Genomic DNA, 23,198 nt, shown 5'->3' with positions numbered 1-23,198 from the left:
GTGGCGAAAGTGGACATCCTTGCCTTGTTCCTGATCTTAGAGGAAATGCTTTCAGTTTTTCACCATTGAGAATGATGTTTGCTGTGGGTTTGTCATATATGGCCTTTATTATGTTGAGGTAGGTTCCCTCTGTGCACACTTTCTGGAGAATTTTTATCACAAATGGGTGTTGAATTTTGTCAAAAGCTTTTTTTGCATCTATTGAGATGATCATATGGTTTTTATTCTTCAATTTGTTAATATGGTGTATCACATTGATTGATTTACATATATTGAAGAATCCTTGCATCCCTGGAATAAATCCCACTTGATCATGGTGTATGATCCTTTTAATGTGTTGTTGGATTCTGTTTGCTACTATTTTGTTGAGGATTTTTGCTTCTATATTCATCAGTGATATTGGTCTATAATTTTCTTTTTTTGTAGTGTCTTTGTCTGGTTTTGGTATCAGCGTGATGGTGGCCTCATAGCATGAGTTTGGGAGTGTTCCTTCCTCTGCAATTTTTTTGCAAGAGTTTCAGAGGGGTAGGTGTTAACTCTTCTCTAAATGTTTGATGGAATTCACCTGTGAAGCCATCTGATCCTGGGCTTTTGTTTTTTGGGAGATTTTTAATCACAGTGTCAATTTCATTACTTGTGATTGGTCTGTTCATATTTTCTATTTCTTCCTGGTTTAGTCTTGGAAGGTTATACATTTCTAAGAATTTGTCCATTTCTTCCAGGCTGTCCATTTTATTGGCATAGAGTTGCTTTTAGTAGTCTCTTAGGATGCTTTGTATTTCTGCAGTGTCCGTTGTAACTTCTCCTTTTTCATTTCTGATTTTATTGATTTGATTCCTCTTCCTCTTTTTCTTGATGAGTCTGGATAAAGATTTATCCATTTTGTTTATGTTCTCAAAGAACCAGCTTTTAGTTTTATTGATCTTTGCTATTATTTCTTTCATTTCTTTTTCACTTATTTCTGCTCTGATCTTATGATTTCTTTCCTTCTACTAACTTTGGGTTTTGTTTGTTCTTCTTTCTCTAGTTTCTTTAGGTGTAAGGTTAGATTGTTTGAGATTTTTCTTGTTTCTTGAGGTAGGATTGCATTGCTATAAACTTCCCTCTTAGAACTGCTTTTGCTGCATCCCATAGGTTTTGGATTGTTGTGTTTTCGTTGTCATTTGTCTCTAGGTATTTTTTGATTTCCTCTTTGATTTCTTCAGTGATCTCTTGGTTATTTAGTAACGTATTGTTTAGCCTCCATGTGTTTGTGTTTTTTACGTTTTTTTCCCTGTAATTGATTTCTAATCTCATAGCACCGTGGTCAGAAAAGATGTTGATATGAGTTCAATTTTCTGAAATTTACCGAGGCTGATTTGTGACCCAAGATGTGATCTATCCTGGAGAATGTTCCGTGTGCACTTGAGAAGAAACTGTAATCTGCTGTTTTGGGATGGAATGTCCTATAAATATCAATTAAATCTCTCTGGTCTATTGTGTCATTTAAAGCTAGTGTTTCCATATTAATTTTCTGTCTGGATGATCTGTCCATTGGTGTAAGTGAGGTGTTAAAGTCCCCCACTATTATTGTGTTACTGTTGATTTCCTCCTTTATAGCTGTTAGCAATTGCCTTATGGATTGAGGTGCTCCTATGTTGGGTGCATATATATTTATAAATGTTATATCTTCTTCTTGGATTGATTCCTTGATCATTACGTAGTGACCTTCCTTGTAATATTCTTTATTTTAAAGTCTATTTTATGTGATATGAGTATTGCTACTCCAGCTTTCTTTTGATTTCCATTTGCATGGAATGTCTTTTTCCATCCCCTCCCTTTCAGTCTGTATGTGTCCCTAGGTCTGAAGGGGGTCTCTTGTAGACAGCATATATATGGGTATTGTTTTTTTTCCATTCAGTGATCCTGTATCTTTTGGTTGTAGCATTTAATCCATTGACATTTAAGGTAATTGTCAATATGTATGTTCCTATTACCATTTTCTTAATTGTTTTAGGTTTGTTTTTGTAGGTCCTTTTCTTCTCTTGTGTTTCCCACTTAAAGAAGTTCTTTTGGCATTTGTTGTAGAGCTGGTTTGGTGGTGCTGAATTCTCTTAGCTTTTGCTTGTCTGTAAAGCTTTTAATTTCTTCATCGAATCTGAAAGAGATCCTTGCCGGGTAGAGTAATATTGGTTGTAGGTTCTTCCCTTTCATCACTTTAAATATATCGTGCCACTCCCTTCTGGCTTGTAGAGTTTCTGCTGAGAAATCAGCTGTTAACCTTATGGGAGTTCCCTTGTATGTTATTTGTTGTTTTTCCCTTGTTGCTTTTAATAATTTGTCTTTAATTTGTATCAGTTTGATTACCATGTGTCTTGGTGTGCTTCTCCTTGGGTTTATCCTACCTGGAACCCTCTGCGCTTCCTGGACTTGGGTGGCTATTTCCTTTCCCATGTTAGGGAAGTTTTCAACTATAATGTCTTCAAATATTTTCTCTGGTCCTTTCTCTCTCTCTTCTTCTTCTGGGACCCCTATAATGCAAATGTTGGTGCATTTAATGTCCCAGAGGCCTCTTAGGCTGTCTTCATTTCTTTTCATTCTTTTTTCTTTATTCTGTTCCACAGCAGTGAATTCCACCATTCTGTCTTCCAGGCCACTTATCCATTCTTCTGCCTCAGTTATTCTGCTATTGATTCCTTCTGGTGTATTTTTAATTTCAGTTATTGTATTGTTCATCTGTTTGTTTGTTCTTTAATTCTTCTAGGTGTTTGTTCTTTAATTCTTCTAGGTGTTTGTTAAACATTTCTTGCATCTTCTCAATCTTTGCCTCCATTCTTTTTCCGAGGTCCTGGATCATCTTCATTATCATTATTCTGAATTCTTATTCTGGAAGGTTGCCTATCTCCAGTTCATTTAGTTATGTTTCTGGGGTTTTATCTTGTTCCTTCATCTGGTACATAGTCCTCTGCCTTTTCATTTTGTCTATCTTTCTGTGAATGTGGTTTTCGTTCCACAGGCTGCAGGATTGTAGCTCTTCTTGCTTCCGCTGTCTGCCCTCTGGTGGATGAGACTATCTAAGAGGCTTGTGCAAGTTTCCTGATGGGAGGGACTGGTGGTGGGTAGAGCTGGCTGTTGCTCTGGTTGGCAGAGCTCAGTAAAAGTTTAATATGCTTGTCTGCTGATGGGTGGAGCTGAGTTCCCTCCCTGTTGGTTGTTTGGCCTGAGGCGACCCAGCACTGGAGGTTACAGGCTTTTTGGTGAGGCTAATGGTGGACTCATGGAGGGCTCATGCCAAGGAGTAGTTCACAGAACTTCTGCTGCCAGTGTCCTTGTCCCCTCAGTGAGCCACAGCCACCCCCCACCTCTGTAGGAGACCCTCCAACACTACCAGGTAGGTCTGGTTCAATCTCCTATGGGGTCGCTGCTCCTCCCCCCGGGTCTTGATACACACACTACTTTGTGTGTGCCCTCCAAGAGTGGAGTCTCTGTTTCCCCCAGTGCTGTCAAAGTCCTGCAATCAAATACTGCTAGCCTGATTTCAATCAGAATCAAAGTCTGATTCTCTGGGAATTCCCTCTCCCATTGCCAGACCCCAGGTTGGGAAGCCTGACGTGGGGCTCAGAACCTTCACTCCAGTGGGTGGAATTCTGTGGAATAATTGTTCTCCAGTTTTTAAGTCACCCACCCAGTGGTTTTGGGATTTGATTTTATTGTGATTGTGTCCCTCCTTCTGTCTCATTGTGGCTTCTCCTTTGTCTTTGGATGTGGGGTATCTTTTTTGTGAGTTCCAGTGTCTTCCCGTAGACCACTGTTCAGAAGTTAGTTGTGATTCTGGTGCTCTTGCAAGAGGGAGTCAGCATACGAATTTTGTGGGGACATGGACATTTCATCTATAGCAAGCAACAGATAGTTAGAAATTTAAAAAATAACATCAAATTATATATGGTACATAGGAATAAAACTAACAAAATATGTGTAAGATTTCTCACAGAAAATTATAAACCATTATTGAGAGAAGAAAAGAAATAACTAAATAAATAGAAGGATATACCATGTTCATGGATTGAAAAATCCAATATTGTATTGTATACATGATAATTCCTTCCAGATTGACTTATAGACTCAAGGTGATTCCAAAGAAATCCCAACAGGTTTTTTTTTTTTCCCCTCTAGAAGTTGACTATTTAATTCTACAGTATGCAGAGGGCCCAAACTAATCATAGGTGTTTTGGAGAAGAGAAACAATGTTGGAAGATTTGCTCTGCTATACACTAAGGCCTATTATAAAGGTACGGTATTTAAGGTAAGGATAACAGATAGATCAATGGAACAGAATAGAGACTCTGGAAATAGGACCATAAACACTTGATTTATGTAAATGGTTGTAGTTTAGAACAGTAGGAAAGGGATAGCCTTTTCATTAAATGGGGCTGAGACACTATCTATTATAGAAAACCTGACAATTGACCCTTACTGTCCACCATTCACAAAGTCAGTTCTGTGTGGGTTGAAGGTCTAAATGTGAGAGGCAAAACAATAATGCTTCCAGAAGATACTAAAGGCAAATATCTTTATGACCTTGGAGTACAAGATTCTTAATAGGCTATAAAAAAACACTAATCAAAAAGGAAAAGATTGATAAGTTGTATTATGTTAAAATTACAAACTTTTTTTATTTAAGCAAAAGTCACTTTAAGAGCAAGCCACCTAGTCAAGGAATTATTTGCAACACATGTAACTAACAATATATGATACATTTCTTCAAATTAAAAGAAAAATAGTTAACCAGTTAAAAATGGACATGTAACAAAAGGAGATCTCTAAAATGGTCACTAAACACATACAAATGTGCTCAATATCATTATTAGTCAGCCATGTCTGAGCTATAATCACAGCAAGACTATATACCCATCAGAGTGCCTATATGAAGAAGACTGATACTAGCAAGAGTCGGTGAGAATGCAGACCAGTGGGAGCTCTCTTGTACCACTGCAGTGACTATAAATTGGTACATCACTTAGGAAAACAGTTTGGCATTATCTACTGAAGTGAAGGTATGTGTACCTAAGGACCCTGCAATTCTAATACTAGGTATATAGCCAATAGAAATGCATGCATGCAAATATATACTAAGAGACGTATACAACAGTGTTGTAGTAGCAATTTGCAAAATAGCCCCAGATTGGAAACAAGTCATATTTGTCTATCAAAAGCAGAATGGGTAAATCAATTATGGCATGTTCATATCCTGGAATACTACACAGACATGAAAATGAACTACATTTACATCCCACAATACAGATGAATCTCACAAATATAACATTGAATAAAAGGAACATGACCCCCCAAATTACATACTACATGATTCCACTTATATAAAGTTCCCCAAACCTACCTATAAGAGGTAAAACCTAACTATAGTGTTTAGGGATACACGTAAGTGGTAAAACTATAAAGAAATCAAGGAAGTGTTCACCATAAATATCATGAGAGTGCTTATCTTTGAGGAGGCAGGTAGGGGTAGGAGCAACTGGGAAGGGACATGAAGGAGGCAGTTGACAATGTTCTATTCTTGACTGTAGGAGTGGTTACATAGATACTCACTTTCTGATAACTTACTGAGCTGAGACTTCTGATTTGTGCACTTTTCTGTATTTGTATTATATTAAAAAATTAAGTTGAAAAAGTGGATGGAAGCATATCTGCAGATGAACCAAAATGGAGGAAGAAACAGCAGCTCAGAACATGAACACCAATGGTTGCAGTGAAGTTTTAAAAAATTGATCTATTCTCGTAATTATTTTTATTTTGTCTGGGGACCATTATTCTATTAGCCTTGACATTACCCTTCAGCCTGTTGGTTTTCTTCATGTCAGCTATCCTCATAGAGATACTATCTAAAGTCAGTGGCACAAAAAATAGGTGTTTAATTATATAATTCAAAGTTTAAAAGGTAATTGACAAAAATTTAAAAACAAAATTGCAAGCACTGGAAGAAATAAGACAGAGGGGTGGAGAAATTGAGATAAATGCACATCTTTCATAGAGGGGGAAAGGAGATATTGTCTAAAATGATGAATCAACAACATAGAAGCAAATTATTCAGAGATATGATGGAAACCATTAAAAGAATTAGAAATAATTTAAAAAAATGATTGCTTCTGGGAGAGGGACTAAGGAGCACAGAGAAGAAGACTGCTCTGGATGATGTGATTTTTGATTTGTTTTTGCCATGTTCATATTACCTTGATAAATCTAGTAAGACATCTATGAGATTCCAGGTTGTATCATTCTAACCTACTGATTTAAGAACTGCTCTTTGAGTCTGTGGCATTATGACTTGTCAAAGAATAATATCTACAGTCTGTCTTCTCTGTGTTGTAGTTGATAATGAACACCGTTTCTAAAGTATTGTTAGGAGCTATGGCATTACTGTGGCAATGACCAGTTATCATAGAGCTTCTGAATTATGATTTTATAATGGCTTCTATTTCCTTTTAAACTTTATAGATATACTTTAATTAGAAACAAGGCAGGTATACAATTATACACTGACAAGTTGGAAGTTATGAACATTTATATTCAACAGCTTGAAAAGCTAATATTATCAAATCAAAAGTACATGAATCGATGAAAGTGAAATTCCCCAAACCACTCATATTAATAATAACTTTAAAAATCTATATATTCTAGATACTATATTTTAAACAATAAAATAAAATTCATTTGTGTTTCTTCTGCTCTACTTGCATACCTTATGAAGATTACCTTTGGGGTGAAGATCTGGAAAAAAGATCAAGTCTCATTTTTTAAAGAGTAAAGTTTAACTACTGAATAATTGGCTCTATCTATTTCTTTTTCTTGTAACATTACAATTTCTGAGATCTTTAAATGCCTCATTTCATTACGTTTGTAAGATGCTTATTGGAACTCTCCCCTTGAAAACTCTGGTAACAATTATTTTTTCTATGTCCTCAAGTTTATTTTTCTCAAAATCTGGGTACCCCCATGTGTACTATCTGCCAAATATTTTAAAGTAAGAAGAATTTTTTGGGGGTGGTGGCTTTATTTATTTATTTATTTATTAAACATCTTTATTGGAGTATAATTGCTTTACAGTGGTGTGTTAGCTTCTGCTGTATAACAAAGTGAATCAGTTACACATATATATATGTCCCCATATCTCTTCCCTCTTGCATCTCCCTCCCTCTCACCCTCCCTATCCTACCCCTCTAGGTGGTCACAAAGCACCAAGCTGATCTCACTGTGCTATGTGGCTGCTTCCCACTAGCTATCTATTTTACGTTTAGTAGTGTATATATGTCCATGCCACTCTCTCACTTCGTCTCAGCTTACCTTTCCCCCTCCCCATGTCCTCAGGTCCATTCTCTATGTCTGCACCTTTATTCCTATCTGGCCCCTAGGTTCTTCAGTACCAATTTTTTTTTTCTTTTAGATTCTACATACATGTGTTAGCATATGGTATTTCTTTTTCTCTTTCTGACTTACTTCACTCTGTATGACAGTCTCTAGGTCTATCCACCTCACTACAAATAACTCAGTTTCGTTTCTTTTTATGGCTGAGTAATATTCCATTGTATATATGTGCCAAATCTTCTTTATCCATTCATCTGTTGATGGGCACTTAGGTTGCTTCCATGTCCTGGCTATTGTAAATAGAGTTGCAGTGAACATTGTGGTACATGACTCTTTTTGAATTATGGTTTTCTCAGGGTATATGCCCAGTAGTGGGATTGCTGGGTCATATGGTAGTTCTATTTTTAGTTTTCTGAGGAACCTCCATACTGTTCTCCATAGTGGCTGTATCAATTTACATTCCCACCAAAAGTGCAAGAGCGTTCCCTTTTCTCCATACCCTCTCCAGCATTTACAGTTTGTAGATTTTTTGATGATGGCCATTCTGATTGGTGTGAGGGGATACCTCATTGTAGTTTTGATTTGCATTTCTCTAATGATTAGTGATGTTGAGCATCTTTTCATGTGTTCGTTGGCAATCTGTATATCTTCTTTGGAGAAATGTCTATTTAGGTCTTCTGCCCATTTTTGGATTGGGTTGTTTGCTTTTTTGATATTTAGCTGCATGAGCTGCTTGCATATTTTGGAGATTAATCCTTTGTCAGCTGCTTCATTTGCAAATACTTTCTCCCATTCTGAGGGTTGTCTTTTGGTCTTGTTTATGGTTTCCTTTGCTGTGCAAAAGCTTTTAAGTTTCATGACGTCCCATTTGTTTATTTTTCTTTTAATTTCCATTTCTCTAGGAGCTGGATCAAAAAGGATCTTGCTGTGATTTATGTCATGGAGTATTCTGCCTATGTTTTCCTCTAAGAGTTTTATAGTGTCTGGCCTTACATTTAGGTCTTTAATCCATTTTGAGTTTATTTTTGTGTATGGTGTTAGGGAGTGTTCTAATTTCATTCTTTTACATGTACCTGTCCAGTTTTCCCAGCACCACTTATTGAAGAGGCTGTCTTTTCTCCATTGTATATTCTTGCCTCCTTTATCAAAGATAAGGTGACCATATGTGAGTGGGTTTATCTCTGGGCATTCTATCCTGTTCCATTGATCTATATTTCTGTTTTTGTGCCAGTACCATAGTGTCTTGATTACTGTAGCTTTGTAGTATAGTCTGAAGTCTGGAAGCCTGATTCCTCCAGCTCCATTTTTCTTTCTCAAGATTGCTTTGGTTATTCGGGGCCTTTTGTGTCTCCATACAAATTTTAAGATTTTTTGTTCTAGTTCTGTAAAAAATGCCATTGGTAATTTGCTAGGGATTGCACTGAATCTGTAGATTGCTTTGGGTAGTATAGTCATTTTCACAATGTTGATTCTTCCAATCCAAGAACATGGTATATCTCTCCATCTGTTTGTATCATCTTTAATTTCTTTCATCAGTGTCTTATAGTTTTCTGAGTACAGGTCTTTTACCTCCTTAGGTAGGTTTATTCCTAGGTCTTTTATTCATTTTGTTGCTGTGGTCAAAGGGAGTGTTTCCTTAATTTCTCTTTCAGATTTTTCATCATTAGTGTATAGGAATGCAAGAGATTTCTGCACATTAATTTTGTATCCTGTTACTTTACCAAATTCATTGATTAGCTCTAGTAGTTTTCTGGTAGCATCTTTAGGATTATCTATGTATGGTATCATGTCATCTGCAAACAGTGACAGTTTTACTCCTTCTTTTCTGATTTGGATTCCTTTTATTTCTTTTTCTTCTCTGATTGCTGTGGCTAAAACTTCCAAAACTATGTTGAATAAGTGGTGAGAGTGGGCAACCTTGTCTTGTTCCTGATCTTAGGGGAAATGGTTTCAGTTTTTCACCATTGAGAAGGATGTTGGTTGTGGGTTTGTCATATATGGCCTTTATCATTTTGAGGTAAGTTCTCTCTATACCTACTTTCTGGAGGGTTTTTATCATAAATGGGTGTTGAATTTTGTAGAAAGCTTTTTCTGCATCTATTGAGATGATCATATGGTTTTTCTCCTTCAGTCTGTTAATATGGTTTATCATACTGATTGATTTGCATATATTGAAGAATCCTTGCATCCCTGGGATAAACCCCACTTGATCATGGTGTATGATCCTTTTAATGTGCTGTTGGATTCTCTTTGCTAGTATTTTGTTGAGGATTTTTGCGTCTATGTTCATCAGTGATATTGGCCTGTAGTTTTCTTTCTTTGTGACATCTTTGTCTGGTTTTGGTATCAGGGTGATGGTGGCCTCGTAGAATGAGTTGGGGAGTGTTCCTCCCTCTGCTATATTTTGGAAAAGTTTGAGAAGGTCTGGTGTTAGCTCTTCTCTAAATGTGTGATAGAATTCACCTGTGAAGCCATCTGGTCCTGGGCTTTTGTTTTTTGGAAGATTTTTAATCACAGTTTCAATTTCAGTGCTTGTGATTGGTCTGTTTATATTTTCTATTTCTTTCTGGTTCAGTCTCAGAAGGTTGTGCTTTTCTAAGAATTTGTCCATTTCTTCCAGGTTGTCCATTTTATTGGCATATAGTTGCTTGTAGTAATCTCTCATGATCCTTTGTATTTTGGCAGTGTCAGTTATTACTTCTCCTTTTTCATTTCTAATTCTATTGATTTGAGTCTTCTCCCTTTTTTTCTTGATGAGTCTGGCTAATGGTTTATCAATTTTGTTTATCTTCTCAAAGAACCAGCTTTTAGTTTTATTGATCTTTGCCACTGTTTCCTTCATTTCTTTTCCATGTATTTCTGATCTGATCTTTATGATTTCTTTCCTTCTGATAACTTTGGGTTTTTTTGTTTTTCTTTCTCTAATTGCTTTAGGTGTAAGGTTCGGGTTTTTATTTGAGATGTTTCTTGTTTCTTGTGGTAGGATTGTATTGCTATAAACCTCCCTCTTAGAACTGCTTTTGCTGCATCCCATAGGTTTTGGGTTGTCGTGTTTTCATTGTCATTTGTTTCTAGGAATTTTTTGATTTCCTCGTTGATTTCTTCAGTGATCTCTTGGTTATTTAGTAGTGTATTGTTTAGCCTCCATGTGTTCGTATTTTTTACTGATTTTTTTCCTGTAATTGATACCTAGTCTCAGCATTGTGGTCGGAAAAGATACTTGATATGATTTCGATTTTCTTAAATTTGCCAAGGCTTGATTTGTGACCCAAGATATGATCTATCCTGGAGAATGTTCCATGAGCACTTGAGAAGAAAGTGTAATCTGCTGTTTCTGGATGGAATGTCCTATAAATATGAATTAAGCCCATCTTGTTTAATGTATCATTTAAAGCTTGTGTTTCCTTATTTATTTTCATTTTGGATGATCTGTCCATTGGTGAAAGTGGGGTGTTAAAGTCCCCTACTATTACTGTGTTACTGTCAATTTCCTGTTTTATGGCTGTTAGCATTTGCCTTATGTATTGAGGTGCTACTATGTTGGGTGCATAAATGTTTACAATTGTTATATCTTCTTCTTGGATTGATCCCTTGATCATTATGTAGTGTCCTTCTTTGTCTCTTGTAATAATCTTTATTTTAAAGTCCAATTTGTCTGATATGAGAATTGCTACTCCAGCTTTCTTTTGATTTCCATTTGCATGGAATATCTTTTTCCATCCCCTCACTTTCAGTCTGTATGTGTCCCTAGGTCTGAAGTGGATCTCTTGTAGACAGCATATGTATGGGTCTTGTTTTTGTATCGATTCAGCCAGTCTATGTCTTTTGGTTGGAGCATTTAATCCATTTACATTTAAGGTAGTTATCGATATGTATGTTCCTATTACCATTTTCTTAATTGCTTTGGATTTTTTATTGTAAGTCTTTTCCTTCTCTTGTGTTTCCTGCCTAGAGAAGTTCCTTTAGCATTTGTTGTAGAGCTGGTTTGGTGGTGCTGAATTCTCTTAGGTTTTGCTTGTCTGTAAAGGTTTTAATTTCTCCGTTGAATCTTAATGAGATCATTGCTGGGTAGAGTAATCTTGGTTGTAGTTTTTTTTCCCTTTCATCACTTTAAATATGTCCTGCCACTCCCTTCTGGCTTGCAGAGTTTCTGCTGACAGATCAGCTGTTAACCTTATGGGGATTCCCTTGTATGTTAATTGTTGCTTTTCCCTTGCTGCTTTGAATATTTTTTCTTTGTATTTAATTTTTGATAGTTTGATTAATATCTGTCTTGGCATGTTCCTCCTTGGATTTATCCTGTATGGGACTCTCTGCACTTTCTGGACTTGACTTGACTATTTCCTTACCCATATTAGGGAAGTTTTCAACTATAATCTCTTCAAATATTTTCTCAGTCCCTTTTTTTTCCTCTTCTTCTTCTGGGACCCCTATCATTCGAATGTTGGTGCGTTTTTTGTTGTCCCAGAGGTGTCTGAGACTGTGCTCAATTCTTTTCATTCTTTTCTTTATTCTGCTCTGCAGTAGTTATTTCCACTATTTTATCTTCCAGGTCACTTATCTGTTCTTCTGCCTCAGTTATTCTGCTATTGATTCCTTCTAGAAAATTTTTAATTTCATTTATTGTGTTTGTTTGCTCTTTAGGTCTTCTAGGTCCTTGTTAAACGTTTCTTGTATTTTCTCCATTCTATTTCCAAGATTTTGATCATCTTTACTGTCTTTACTCTGAATTCTTTTTCAGGTAGACGGCCTATTTCCTCTTCATTTGTTTGGTCTGGTGGGTTTTTACCTTGCTCCTTCATCTGCTGTGTATTTCTCTGTCTTCTCATTTTGCTTAACTTACTGTGTTTGGGGTCTCCTTTTCACAGGCTGCAGGCTCATAGTTCCCGTTGGTTTTGGTGTTTGCTCCCAGTGGGTAAGGTTGGTTTAGTGGGTTGTGTAGGCTTCCCGGTGGAGGGGACTGGTGCCTGTGTTCTGGTGGGTGGGGTGGATCTTTTCTTTCTGGTGGGCAGGGCCACGTCCAGTGGTGTGTTTTGGGGTGTCTGTGAACTTATTATGATTTTAGACAGCCTCTCTGCTAATGGGTGGGGTTGTGTTCCTGTCTTGCTAGTTGTTTGGCATAGGGTGTCTAGAACTGTAGCTTGCTGGTCGTTGAGTGGAGCTGGGTCTTAGCGTTGAGATGGAAATCTCTGGAAGAGCGTTCTCTGTTTGATATTATATGGGGCTGGGAGGTCTCTGGTGGACCAATGTCGTGAACTTGGCTCTCCCACCTCAGAGGCTCAGGCCTGACACCCGGCTAGAGCACCAAGACCCTGTAAGCCACTCGGCTCAGAAGAAAAGGTAGAAAAAAATAAAAGAAAGAAAGAAAGAACAAATAAATAAATAAAATAGTTATTAAAATAGAAAAAAATTATTAAAAGTAAAAACATTAAAAAGTAATTAAAAAAAAGAGAGAAATAAGAGAGCAACCAAACCAAAAAACAAATCCACCAATGATAACAAGCGCTAAAAACTATACAAAGAAAAAAAAAAAAAAGGACAGTCAGAACCCTAGGCCAAATGGCAAAAGAAAAGCTATACAGACAAAATCACACAAAGAAGCATATACATACGCACTCACAAAAAGAGAAAAAAGAAAAACAATATAAATATATATTAAAAAAAAGGAAGAGAGCAACCAAATCAATAAACAAATCTACCAATGATAATAAGCTCTAAATACTAAACTAAGATAAACATAAAACCAGAAACAAATTGGATGCAGAAAGCAAACCCCAAGTCTACAGTTGCTCCCAAAGTCCACTGCCTCAATTTTGGGATGATTCATTGTCTATTCAGGTATTCCACAGATGCAGGGTACATCAAGTTGACTGTGGAGATTTAATCCGCTGCTCCTGAGGCTGCTGGGAGAGATTTCCCTTTCTCTTCTTTGTTCGCACAGCTCCTGGGGTTCAGCTTTGGATTTGGACCCGCCTCTGCATGTAGGTTATCTGAGGGTGCCTTTTGGGAAGTCTGAGGTCTTCTGCCAGCGTTCAGTACGTGTTCTGTAACAGTTGTTCTACATGTAGATGTAGTTTTGATGTATTTGTGGGGAGGAATTTGATCTCCATTTCTTACTCCTCTGCCATCTTGAAGGCACCCCGCAAGAAGAATGTTAAGAACATCTTTTCTAGAGAAAGGGTCTTGTTAGGTTTTCATATCACACAGCAATCTCTCACATATTGTTATGCACAGAGTAGTTACTCAAAAAGCTTGTTGTATTGAATCACACTGAGTAATATAATATATGGTAAAACATCATTACAATAGGACTAGCCCAAACTTCATTGAAAAATCAGAGCTTATGGTGTATAAAAGTGATTAATAGTCTATCACATATAATTGAAAGTAACTTTCCTGTCAGATATGTTGTGTAACTAAGTCTCTCCACTCACTCAAGGGTGGGCATTTACTGGATGTCCTCTCTGTGCCAGGCACCGTGCTAGGCTCTGTGCACAGAAAGGTAGGCGAGACAAAATGCTTCCCTTGCAGCCACACACAGCCTCATGGAGACAGCCAACCAGAGAATGGACAGTTACAAAACGATGTGACACGGACTCTGACAGGTCCAGATTTTCTTTCCATCACATTCCTTTCTTTTTACTGCCAAGTTGATGGGGGTGTCTTGGTAAGGTAGAATAAAGAGGCAAAGGCCTTATCAGGATAATAATTAGCAAGAGAGGGGTTCATTTGTCTTAAAGGAAGAACCTGAAAGATTCAGGTTCCCCTGAGCATGAAAAATTATCCTGGCCTCAGAGACCTTGAGTGTACTCCTCAAGGATGGGGGCACTCAGCAATGGAGCCCTGACCCTGGGGAGAGGCAGGATGGGGTAGAAAAGACCAGCAAAGGGGAAGGGGATGCAGTGTAGACGCGAGGAGGAAAGGGACTCCTGGATTTTCACAGGGGCGGATTCTGCATGGAATGATATGGTGGGAAAAATAAAGAAATACCATCAGTGTCCACAAGTGAGACTGATACCCTCTTAGATGTTGGAGGCATCAATGATGGTTACTGCTGTAGTGGAGGTGTGCTCAGTGTCCCACAGGGCCCGATTCTGCATGGAATGACATGGTGAGAAAAATAAAGAAATACCATCAGTGTCCACACGTGAGACTGATACCCTCTTAGATGTTGGGGGCATGAATGATGGTTATTGCTGTAGTGGAGGTGTGCTCAGTGTCCCAGAGGGACCCATGGGATGAGGAAAGGAAAGGTTGCCTAGGTCAGGCTACACAGCAGATGTGGGGAGGGTGATAGAGGTAGGAGAAAATGGTTTGAAATCTGAAAATTGTTCAGTAAGGCTCCAGAACAGACCACATGTCCATAGAAGCTGACCCCATTGCACGACTTTCTTATTAAATGACAATCAGTCAATAACCATGATTGTTCTTACCCTCGACAGACTTGGGGGGCAGGAAGTACAGCTCAGTGCTGAGCAGAAGATGCTCCCTTTGAGGATGAAGAAAAAAAGAGAGGGTGGGCTGAGCTGTCCTCCTCGGGGATAGAGCCCACAGGTGACAGAGATTTGTAATAGTCATCTTCCCCATCAAGCACTTTGATTTGGCTGCAACAAAGGAAAGAGTTTCAGCAGAAAAAGAAAACAAGTGCAGCAGTCATCAATGGGGCAGCTTAAGTTGTGTGAGTACTTGGAACAGGGTTGGGCCCCAACACTGAGTTAGGGGGGCAGCTTATGGTAGCTCAGGGTCCCCCAGCCTGGAGGAACTGGCGTCTGATCCACAAAGCCTTTCACATCTAGGTCACACACTAATAATGGGCCCAATTTAGTGGTATCTGGAAACTGTAATCATATTGCAACTTAATTTATGAGAATTAACTTGTCTGATTCCATCTAGATGAGAAAGTTCCCTTCCTGACCTTCTTTAGTTCTCAGACTAGTACCAATTACCTACCTCACTCCTATTCTTTTTTTTTTTTTTACATCTGTACCTTTTTTTTTTTAACATCTTTATTGGAGTATAATTGCTTTACAATGGTGTGTTAGCTTCTGTTGTATAACAAAGTGAATCAGTTATACATATACATATGTCCCCACATCTCTTCCCTCTTGCATCTCCCTCCCTCCTATCCTCCCTATCCTACCCCTCTAGGTGGTCACAAAGCAACGAGCTGATCTCCCTGTGCTATGCGGCTGCTTCCCACTAGCTATCTATTTTACATTTGGTAGTGTATACATGTCCATGCCACTCTCTCACTTTGTCCCAGCTTACCCTTCCCCCTCCCCGTATCCTCAAGTCCATTCCCTAGTAGGTCTGCATCTTTATTCCCGTCTTGCCCCTAGGTTCTTCATGACCATTTTTTTTTTGATTCCATATATATGTGTTAGCATACTGTATTTGTTTTTCTCTTTCTGACTTACTTAACTCTGTATGACAGACTCTAGGTCCATCCACCTCACTACAAATAACTCAATTTCGTTTCTTTTTATGGCTGAGTAATATTCCATTGTATATATGTGCCACATCTTCTTTATCCATTCATCCGATGATGGACACTTAGGTTGCTTCCATGTCCTGGCTATTGTAAATAGAGCTGCAGTGAACATTGTGGTACATGACTCTTTTTGAATTATGGTTTTCTCAGGGTATACGCCCAGTAGTGGGATTGCTGGGCCGTATGGTAGTTCTATTTTTAGTTTTTTAAGGAACCTCCATACTGTTCTCTATAGTGGCTGTATCAATTTACATTCCCACCAACAGTGCAAGAGGATTCCCTTTTCTCCACACCCTCTCCAGCATTTATTGTTTGTAGATTTTTTGATGATGGCCACTCTGACCAGTCTCACTCCTATTCTTAATCGAGATTCTAACAGGCAAATCAGCCACAAACTCCATAGTGTCCCTGGCTAACCACTGGGGGAAATTTTCCTTTGTGCACCTTTAAGGTCCACGGGTAGGGGAATGTGGGGGAAGGGGCCTATTTGCACTGCATGGAGTGCTCTGATTTGTGGGATTTATACAGCCTGATTTATACAGCCTGATACTTGTCTCAAATTATGAGGACAGTACAATTTCCTAGGATAATTATGAAAAATAACATTTGCCTTTTGGTGGGAATTTCAGTCTTTTCAGACAGAATAGATTCAAGTTTTGTATACTTGCTACTGTGAAAAGTAGTTTCCAGTGTCAATAATAGTGGTGATATCCCCACTGCATATTTTTAGAAGCCTCTCTGGAAAGTTTTGCATTTTCTATAATATCACAAAGGACCCCTTCTGTTTACAGTTGCTTAGAACTAAGAAGACAGATATTTACCCAAGTTTTCTTGGCTTCCTCTTGCTCCCTTGATATTCTAGAGTTCCCTGTGGAGAGGGCCAAGAACACACAGTCAAAGCAAAGCAGCAAGTCGTTAATTTTTAATTCAAAGTGATTTTGTGTTGAATGCAAGCAGATGCTGATAATATCAGAAGTCACAGCATAATTTTTTTGATCAAAGGGCTCAAGTGAGCCTGATGAAGCATGCATCTTGCTCGTCTTTGATAAACCACATCAATTATTCACCGTGAAGGCAGACATCCTGACATGAAAGCAACAGATAAAGGGCCTAAGCACATGTTCAAGAGGAGAGTATAAGAGAGTGGGGGCGGGGCTGGAGGGGCTGGAACAGGTATTAATAACAGAATTATTAACTGGAAACAAAGCCAGTGAAACAGCTTTATGGCCACTTTGAACTCACATTTAACTGGTTATAGTACATGGTGTCCTCAGGACTACTCAACATTTTGGGCTGCTGACATCTTCGGTGAGGTGTTCGCTGCTTCTGTGCAAGACCATTTTCTGAATCTGCAACAGGATAGCAAAACTTTACTGTAAAGCATCTGAGGTTTTGAGAAAATTGAGTGTAAAATTTCTCATCGCATAAATGCACTTAGCAGAAACTCTGTCCTGTTTTAACGGGCACGTTAGACCTTAGCTAATATTAGGAGAAATATCATGCTAAACACACACACACACACAGACTGCTAAGTGTAAACAAGGGCAGCTGTCGGGACTTTGCCTTCATCTTTCTTATCTGAGTCAGCAGTCAAGAGTGACGGAAAGCAAATTGGTTTGTCCATGCTGGTGAAGTAGAGGTTGGTCATCAGCCTTTGTAGAGTAGAGAATGCCCTCTTGGTGAGATAACTCAGTTAAGGCAATGAAGGCAATCTGGGGCAGTTTGCACCACATCCTACAGTGAGAGTTCAAAGACATCTGGAGCACACACACTCTTGGGTAGATGAGAAGCAAACCTTTTGGTGGGATACATTTTGGGGGGATACATTTTGGAGGGCAAATGGCTTGAGCTAGTATTTTCTGAAATGCTTTGAACAATGCCACTGATCCATGCAGTCTCTGGAGGTAGTGTAAAGAAGGGGAAAGGATGATTGCACGATTTCACGGAGCAGCCTCTCCGTGTTAGTCCTGATTTTGGAACCCTGGACCAAGACTGTACTAGAAATTAAGAAACCACAGGTCCAACAAAGTCATGATTTATTTCCCTTCCAAGCAGCTGATTTTCGTGAAATCTGCTGTCCTTTTGGCACTATATCTGAATCAGGATTCAGCAGTTCTAACTTCTTGCCAACACACACACGCGCATGCGCGCGCGCGCGCGTGCCTGCATGCACGCATACACAGCTGCCATAAAATATTGCTCATGAATGTCATGGTTTGGAAAAGACATATCACTTTCTTGGATCAAGGGTATACCATAAACTAATTATTTATAAAAAAGAGTTGGAGCTTTGTATTTGGAATCATAGTTTGATTTCATTAGAGATTCCTACTACACAAGGAAATTCTGGGGAAATTTTCTAAGTGAAGAATGACTCAGCAAGGACCATAATGAATAGTGAATTATCAATTTCCTAAGTATGAAGTTTTGCATCTTTTTTTTTTGAATTGGAACATATCTATGTTTAAACAAGACTATTAGAACCATACAGGACTTTAGGAACCATCCATTCTAAATACCTATTTTTTCATAAAAGGAAAAAATGAATGACACAACCCAGTTCAAGTGGCAGAGTGGGGACCCAACCCTAGATCTCTTACCTCCTGTTCTAGCAGTTAAAAAAAACTACAGCATATTGTCTTTCTTAATAAAAAAATTGTTTTAAAAAGTCAAATTTAAGTAAAAGTAAGCTCCATGAAAAAATATTAATTAGCATAGCCAAGTGATGGTGCTTGCAGAAGGTTCCAGTAACCTTAACAGACATCCCTGTCCACATCTTCAGGAACTGTGCAGAGAAGAGGATTCCAGACTCTTGTACTGGCATCATCCTCAGAGTACAAGGAATCCAGAATTGATAAGGGTACTTTCTGATAGTTCCAACATACCTACCTCCATACGCTTTGTGAAGTTCATATTCTGAAATATGGTAGAACATGAGGTTGTGAGGTTCTTTTATGTTATCTCCTTTGATTCATAGATTAATGAACAGAAGCATCTAGAGTTAAGGTTGCTGGTGTGAGCATGCAATGGAGATCTGACATCTACTCCCTCTTAGACTTTCTACTATTACAGGAATTCCAAACTTGACAACTCAAAAGACTGATCTTAAATAGTTTTGGGGTTCAGCTGACATTCAGCCCCATTCAGTTGGACTTTATGTAAAGTTTACAATTGATCAGAAGCTTTTATTTTATATTCTCAACTGGGAATGCTTACTATAAGACGTGGTTCTCAAGTTTTGCTCTTGATGAACTTGCTGTTTCATAGGTGGGTGTTCTTTTCCTGATTCTTAGAAAGAATTCAGTTATTGGATTGAATTTTCCCTATTTTAACATTTCCCATAAATTAAGACAAACTGTTGGTATCTGGTGGTATCTATACCATACTAGAATCTAATGTAAACTGGTGTCTGATTTAGCATCAAATTTTAATTTTCATTATTTTAACTTTAATATCTCCATATTTCATGATGTTTTGCAAGAAGTGCCACAACTTCCAGGTGCTTTGCCATTGGAACAAATCTGAGTATCACTGATATATGATCGATCACAAACAACCAAATAAATAATTGGGAAATGAATCATTATTCAATTACTGCTCTTGGAACAACTGGATAGCAATATGCAAAAAATGTAACTTAAATATAGGCCTTATAAAACTTATTCTAGGGCTTCCCTGGTGGCACAGTGGTTGAGAATCTGCCTGCTAATGCAGGGGACACGGGTTCGAGCCCTGGTCTGGGAAGATCCCACATGCTGCGGAGCAACTAGGCCCGTGAGCCACAACTACTGAGCCTGCGTGTCTGGAGCCCGTGCTCCGCAACAAGAGAGGCCGCGATAGTGAGAGGCCCGCGCACCGCGATGAAGAGTGGCCCCCGCTTGCCGCAACTAGAGAAAGCCCTCGCACAGAAACGAAGACCCAACGCAGCCAAAAATAAAAATAAATAAAACAAACGTGAGGTTTAAAAAACAAAAAACAAAAAAAACAAAAACTTATTCTATATGTAAGGAACTTTGCTCAGTATTGTAGGGAAGACAAAAAGAAAAAAGACAAGGTCCCTGCCTTCAGTCTAATAGAGGACATTGAGTCTTAAGAGGTTAAGTGACTTGCCTAAGTCCATAGCTATTGCTGTTAGACTCAAATTAATTTTTTTTAATTCTAAATCTTTTACTTTTCTCAATATAATTCTTGATTCTCACCAGCCACAATAAATTCCAGATGAGCTATGTAGTTAAACATTTTAAACATTCCCATAAAAACTTTAGAAGGAAATGAAATAGACTATATATCTTAAATGTGGAAGAAGATATTAGGGACAAGGATGGGTTCAATTATATTAAAGTAAAATATTCTATATGATGGACAGTAACAAAACCTTAAGATGAAAGAAAGTGCAACAGAAAGATAAAAACAAATTTAAAAATATAGACACAAAAGTCTATTATCCATAATGTGGAAAGGCTGAGGCAAGAGAAAGATGGAGAAATATTAATACATGTTGAAATACAATTATGAAATGAGATATTGAAAAACATTCAGCCACCTTGACAAAGACCTTCAATTAAAACAATTACTACTGTCTTTCTATTAATTAGGATAAATCAAAAAGTAAAAAGACAATGTGGGAGAGGCCCCAGGTACACAGATGAGTCCATAGGCTCCACTTCTCCTGAAGTTACCTGACAATAGATAGCAAAAGCTAAGCAACTTGTTCCAAGGAACATGTCCCAACAAAGTAAACCAAAAGAGAAAAAAATACCGTTTGTATGAAGATGGATATAATACTTTAACAGAAAAAAGCTAGAAGCAATACTTTCTTTAACAGAAAAAAGCTAGAAACATGATAAATATTTGATAATTGGGGACAAGTTAACTCTGAGATATAAATATGATGTCATACCATGAAGACACCAATGAGGATAAATATGGGTATGATACTGATAGATGAAAATTCAAAATTCAGAAAAAGAAGCAAATACAAAATAGCATATGGCACACTGATTAAATCTAAATATGTGTGCACTTTGAGAAGTTTGTCATGATTTTTTCCCTTAAAAACTTAAAAATAAAAAATTAATGAGGCATGTAGGACAAGAATTATGATTTCTTTCAATATATAAAGAAACTATAGGTAACAAAGGCTAAATCTGTAAGTGGCAGAGTGGAAGCTTAACCCGTGTCTTTTGGCTCTTGAGCCAGTCAGTTTGCTCACAGGAGATACAAAACAATAGGGTTATCTGACACTTTCCTAGTTCATTTGACTAGTTTATGTAGATAAGCTGGGCAGTTCAAGTTTGAAGATATACATTAGAATATGAGTTATTACTTTGAAGACAATGATGTTCATATTCTGTAAGTAGCCAACTTCCGTTTCACACAAATATTTGTAAGCCAAGCCAAATTCTCCAGTTTGTAATACTCTGGGTGCTACCTACCTGTTGTGCTTTTTAAAAGTATATCATATCATGAATACCAGTTTGAACTTAACATAGGTTCTCTTTCCTTTCAGGAATCCCTGTACATTTCTTTTCCCCCTGCACTTTTTGATTTCATAGTTGAGACCTTGAACACACCCTTCTCTTCTGAGCTGTCACAGAACTCTGTAATAAACTGGAGATATATGGAGAGAGTTTCAAGAGCACCAGGAAGTGCATACTCCTTATTCCCTAATTCCAGATCATTGTGTGGCGGCACAATTAGCCAAGTCCTTGGTGAGAGACAAATGGCTGAATTTAGTTGATGGCTTTGTTCCGTACCTTTAAACAACTGGTTTGGAAATTTAATATTTCAATTTTCTTTATTGAACATCCAGGTATATCCAAACTAGAGTTGCCAGATCAAATACAGGGTACCCAGTTAAATTTGAATTTCAGATGAACAACCAATACCTTCTGAGTGTAAGTATATATTCAGAACACACTTACATTAAAAAGTGATTGGTTGTTTATCTGAAATTCATATCTAGCCAGGTGTACTTTTTTCCCCCTAAATCTGGCAACCCTAATTCAAACACAATTTTAAGTTACAAAATGAGGCTTTTTGTTTTCTCCCAGGGTCTCAGAGATGAAGAAGGAAATGACTTCCTTTACTCTAGTTGACTTGCTGAGTTACAGCTATTCTGGCCACAAATGCTCTTGCCTAACATTGTCTCCTAACACTTAGTTTCACTTTCCATCACCCATTACAGATGTGCCCGTTCTGGTAAATTTCCTAGCTGGGCTTGCAGCGGGGGAAGGACAACCACAGGGACGGCAGGATGGCACATGCAGCCCAAATGTTCCCCGTCCTGGGTGGGACAGTATGGATTCCAGGTCCCTGAGGAGTGGACAGGCAGTGAGCAGGGTTCTTGGGAGAGGGCATACTGGGAGAGCCATAGTCTTTGTACCGTCCTTGAGGCCTCTGCAGATATGGATACCTTCTGAGCAGTAGGACTGCTGATCTGATTGCCATTTTGTGGATGAGGCATTCCCAACGTCACTTGCCAAGTAAAACATCCTCTTGAGCCCTTGAGGCAAACAGAGTGTTCAGCGTTCTAGATTTACAGATGGCAAATCCTACATAGAGTTACGAGATATACCCTACTTAGGGTCATTTTCTTCACACTACAGCAGATGTTCCGCTTTTTAAAATACCAGTGCTCAGATCAGGACCGTGATAGATCTATCTATCTATCTATCTCATATATATATATATATATATATATATATATATATCATATATTTTATCTCCTTAGGTGGTTCTAATGTGCAGCCATGGCTGAGAGACACGGTACTAGACCATCTTAAATCTTCCCTTCCCAATAAGAACCACACTGGCAGAAAGTCTGCAATAATCTGCACTACCTTAAAAATGCAGTGTTTGGAAAATTATGGAATTATGAAATCTATGGAATTAGGGTTGTCAGATTTAGGAAAAAAAAAAAGGACACCGAGCTAGATTTGAATTTCAGATAAACAACCAGTGTGTTGTAAAGCATTTGCTCCTGATCTGCTGAGGCATGGGCTATGTCAGGGATGCGCAGAGCCTTGACAGGGAGTAGAAGGGGAGAAATTATGTCTGGGAGTGCAAGTTTTCAATTTTAAGTTATGACATGGAGGATGACACCCTCTGTGGTTAGGCTCCTTGCTTTTATATCTAAGGGGCCTGAAGCCCAGGGAGCTCGGGCCCCTCTGCTGGTCTCCCCTCAGAGCCTAGCCTTGGACTCAGGTCTTTTGATTCAAACCTCAAGGCCTAGGCCATGGCCTCTATTACGATGCTTTTTCTTTAAATGAGACATTCTTATAAGTTTTCACCTTACCACATCTAACTTCAGGAGGGACGAAGGAATTCAGTAGGCTTTTGTAAAACACAC

At 38.3% G+C, this 23,198-nt stretch overlaps 1 protein-coding gene across 1 annotated transcript in view; it reads right to left on the bottom strand.

Annotated features, from left to right (window-relative positions):
* Positions 1 to 14,821: 14,821 nt before the first annotated feature.
* The window catches only part of MYO3B (myosin IIIB), a 375,922-nt gene continuing 367,545 nt past the window's right edge, over positions 14,822 to 23,198 (bottom strand). The window contains 3 exon segments of the mRNA XM_036857648.1: positions 14,822 to 14,960; positions 16,669 to 16,715; positions 17,090 to 17,196. Of these exon segments, the coding sequence (XP_036713543.1) occupies positions 14,822 to 14,960; positions 16,669 to 16,715; positions 17,090 to 17,196 (293 nt within the window).

The sequence above is a fragment of the Balaenoptera musculus genome, chromosome 7 (genome assembly GCF_009873245.2).
Source record: "Balaenoptera musculus isolate JJ_BM4_2016_0621 chromosome 7, mBalMus1.pri.v3, whole genome shotgun sequence".
NCBI classification, from domain to species: domain Eukaryota; kingdom Metazoa; phylum Chordata; class Mammalia; order Artiodactyla; family Balaenopteridae; genus Balaenoptera; species Balaenoptera musculus.
The sequence above is the reverse complement of the archived record's forward strand: the minus strand, read 5'-3'. Positions and strand labels throughout refer to the sequence as shown.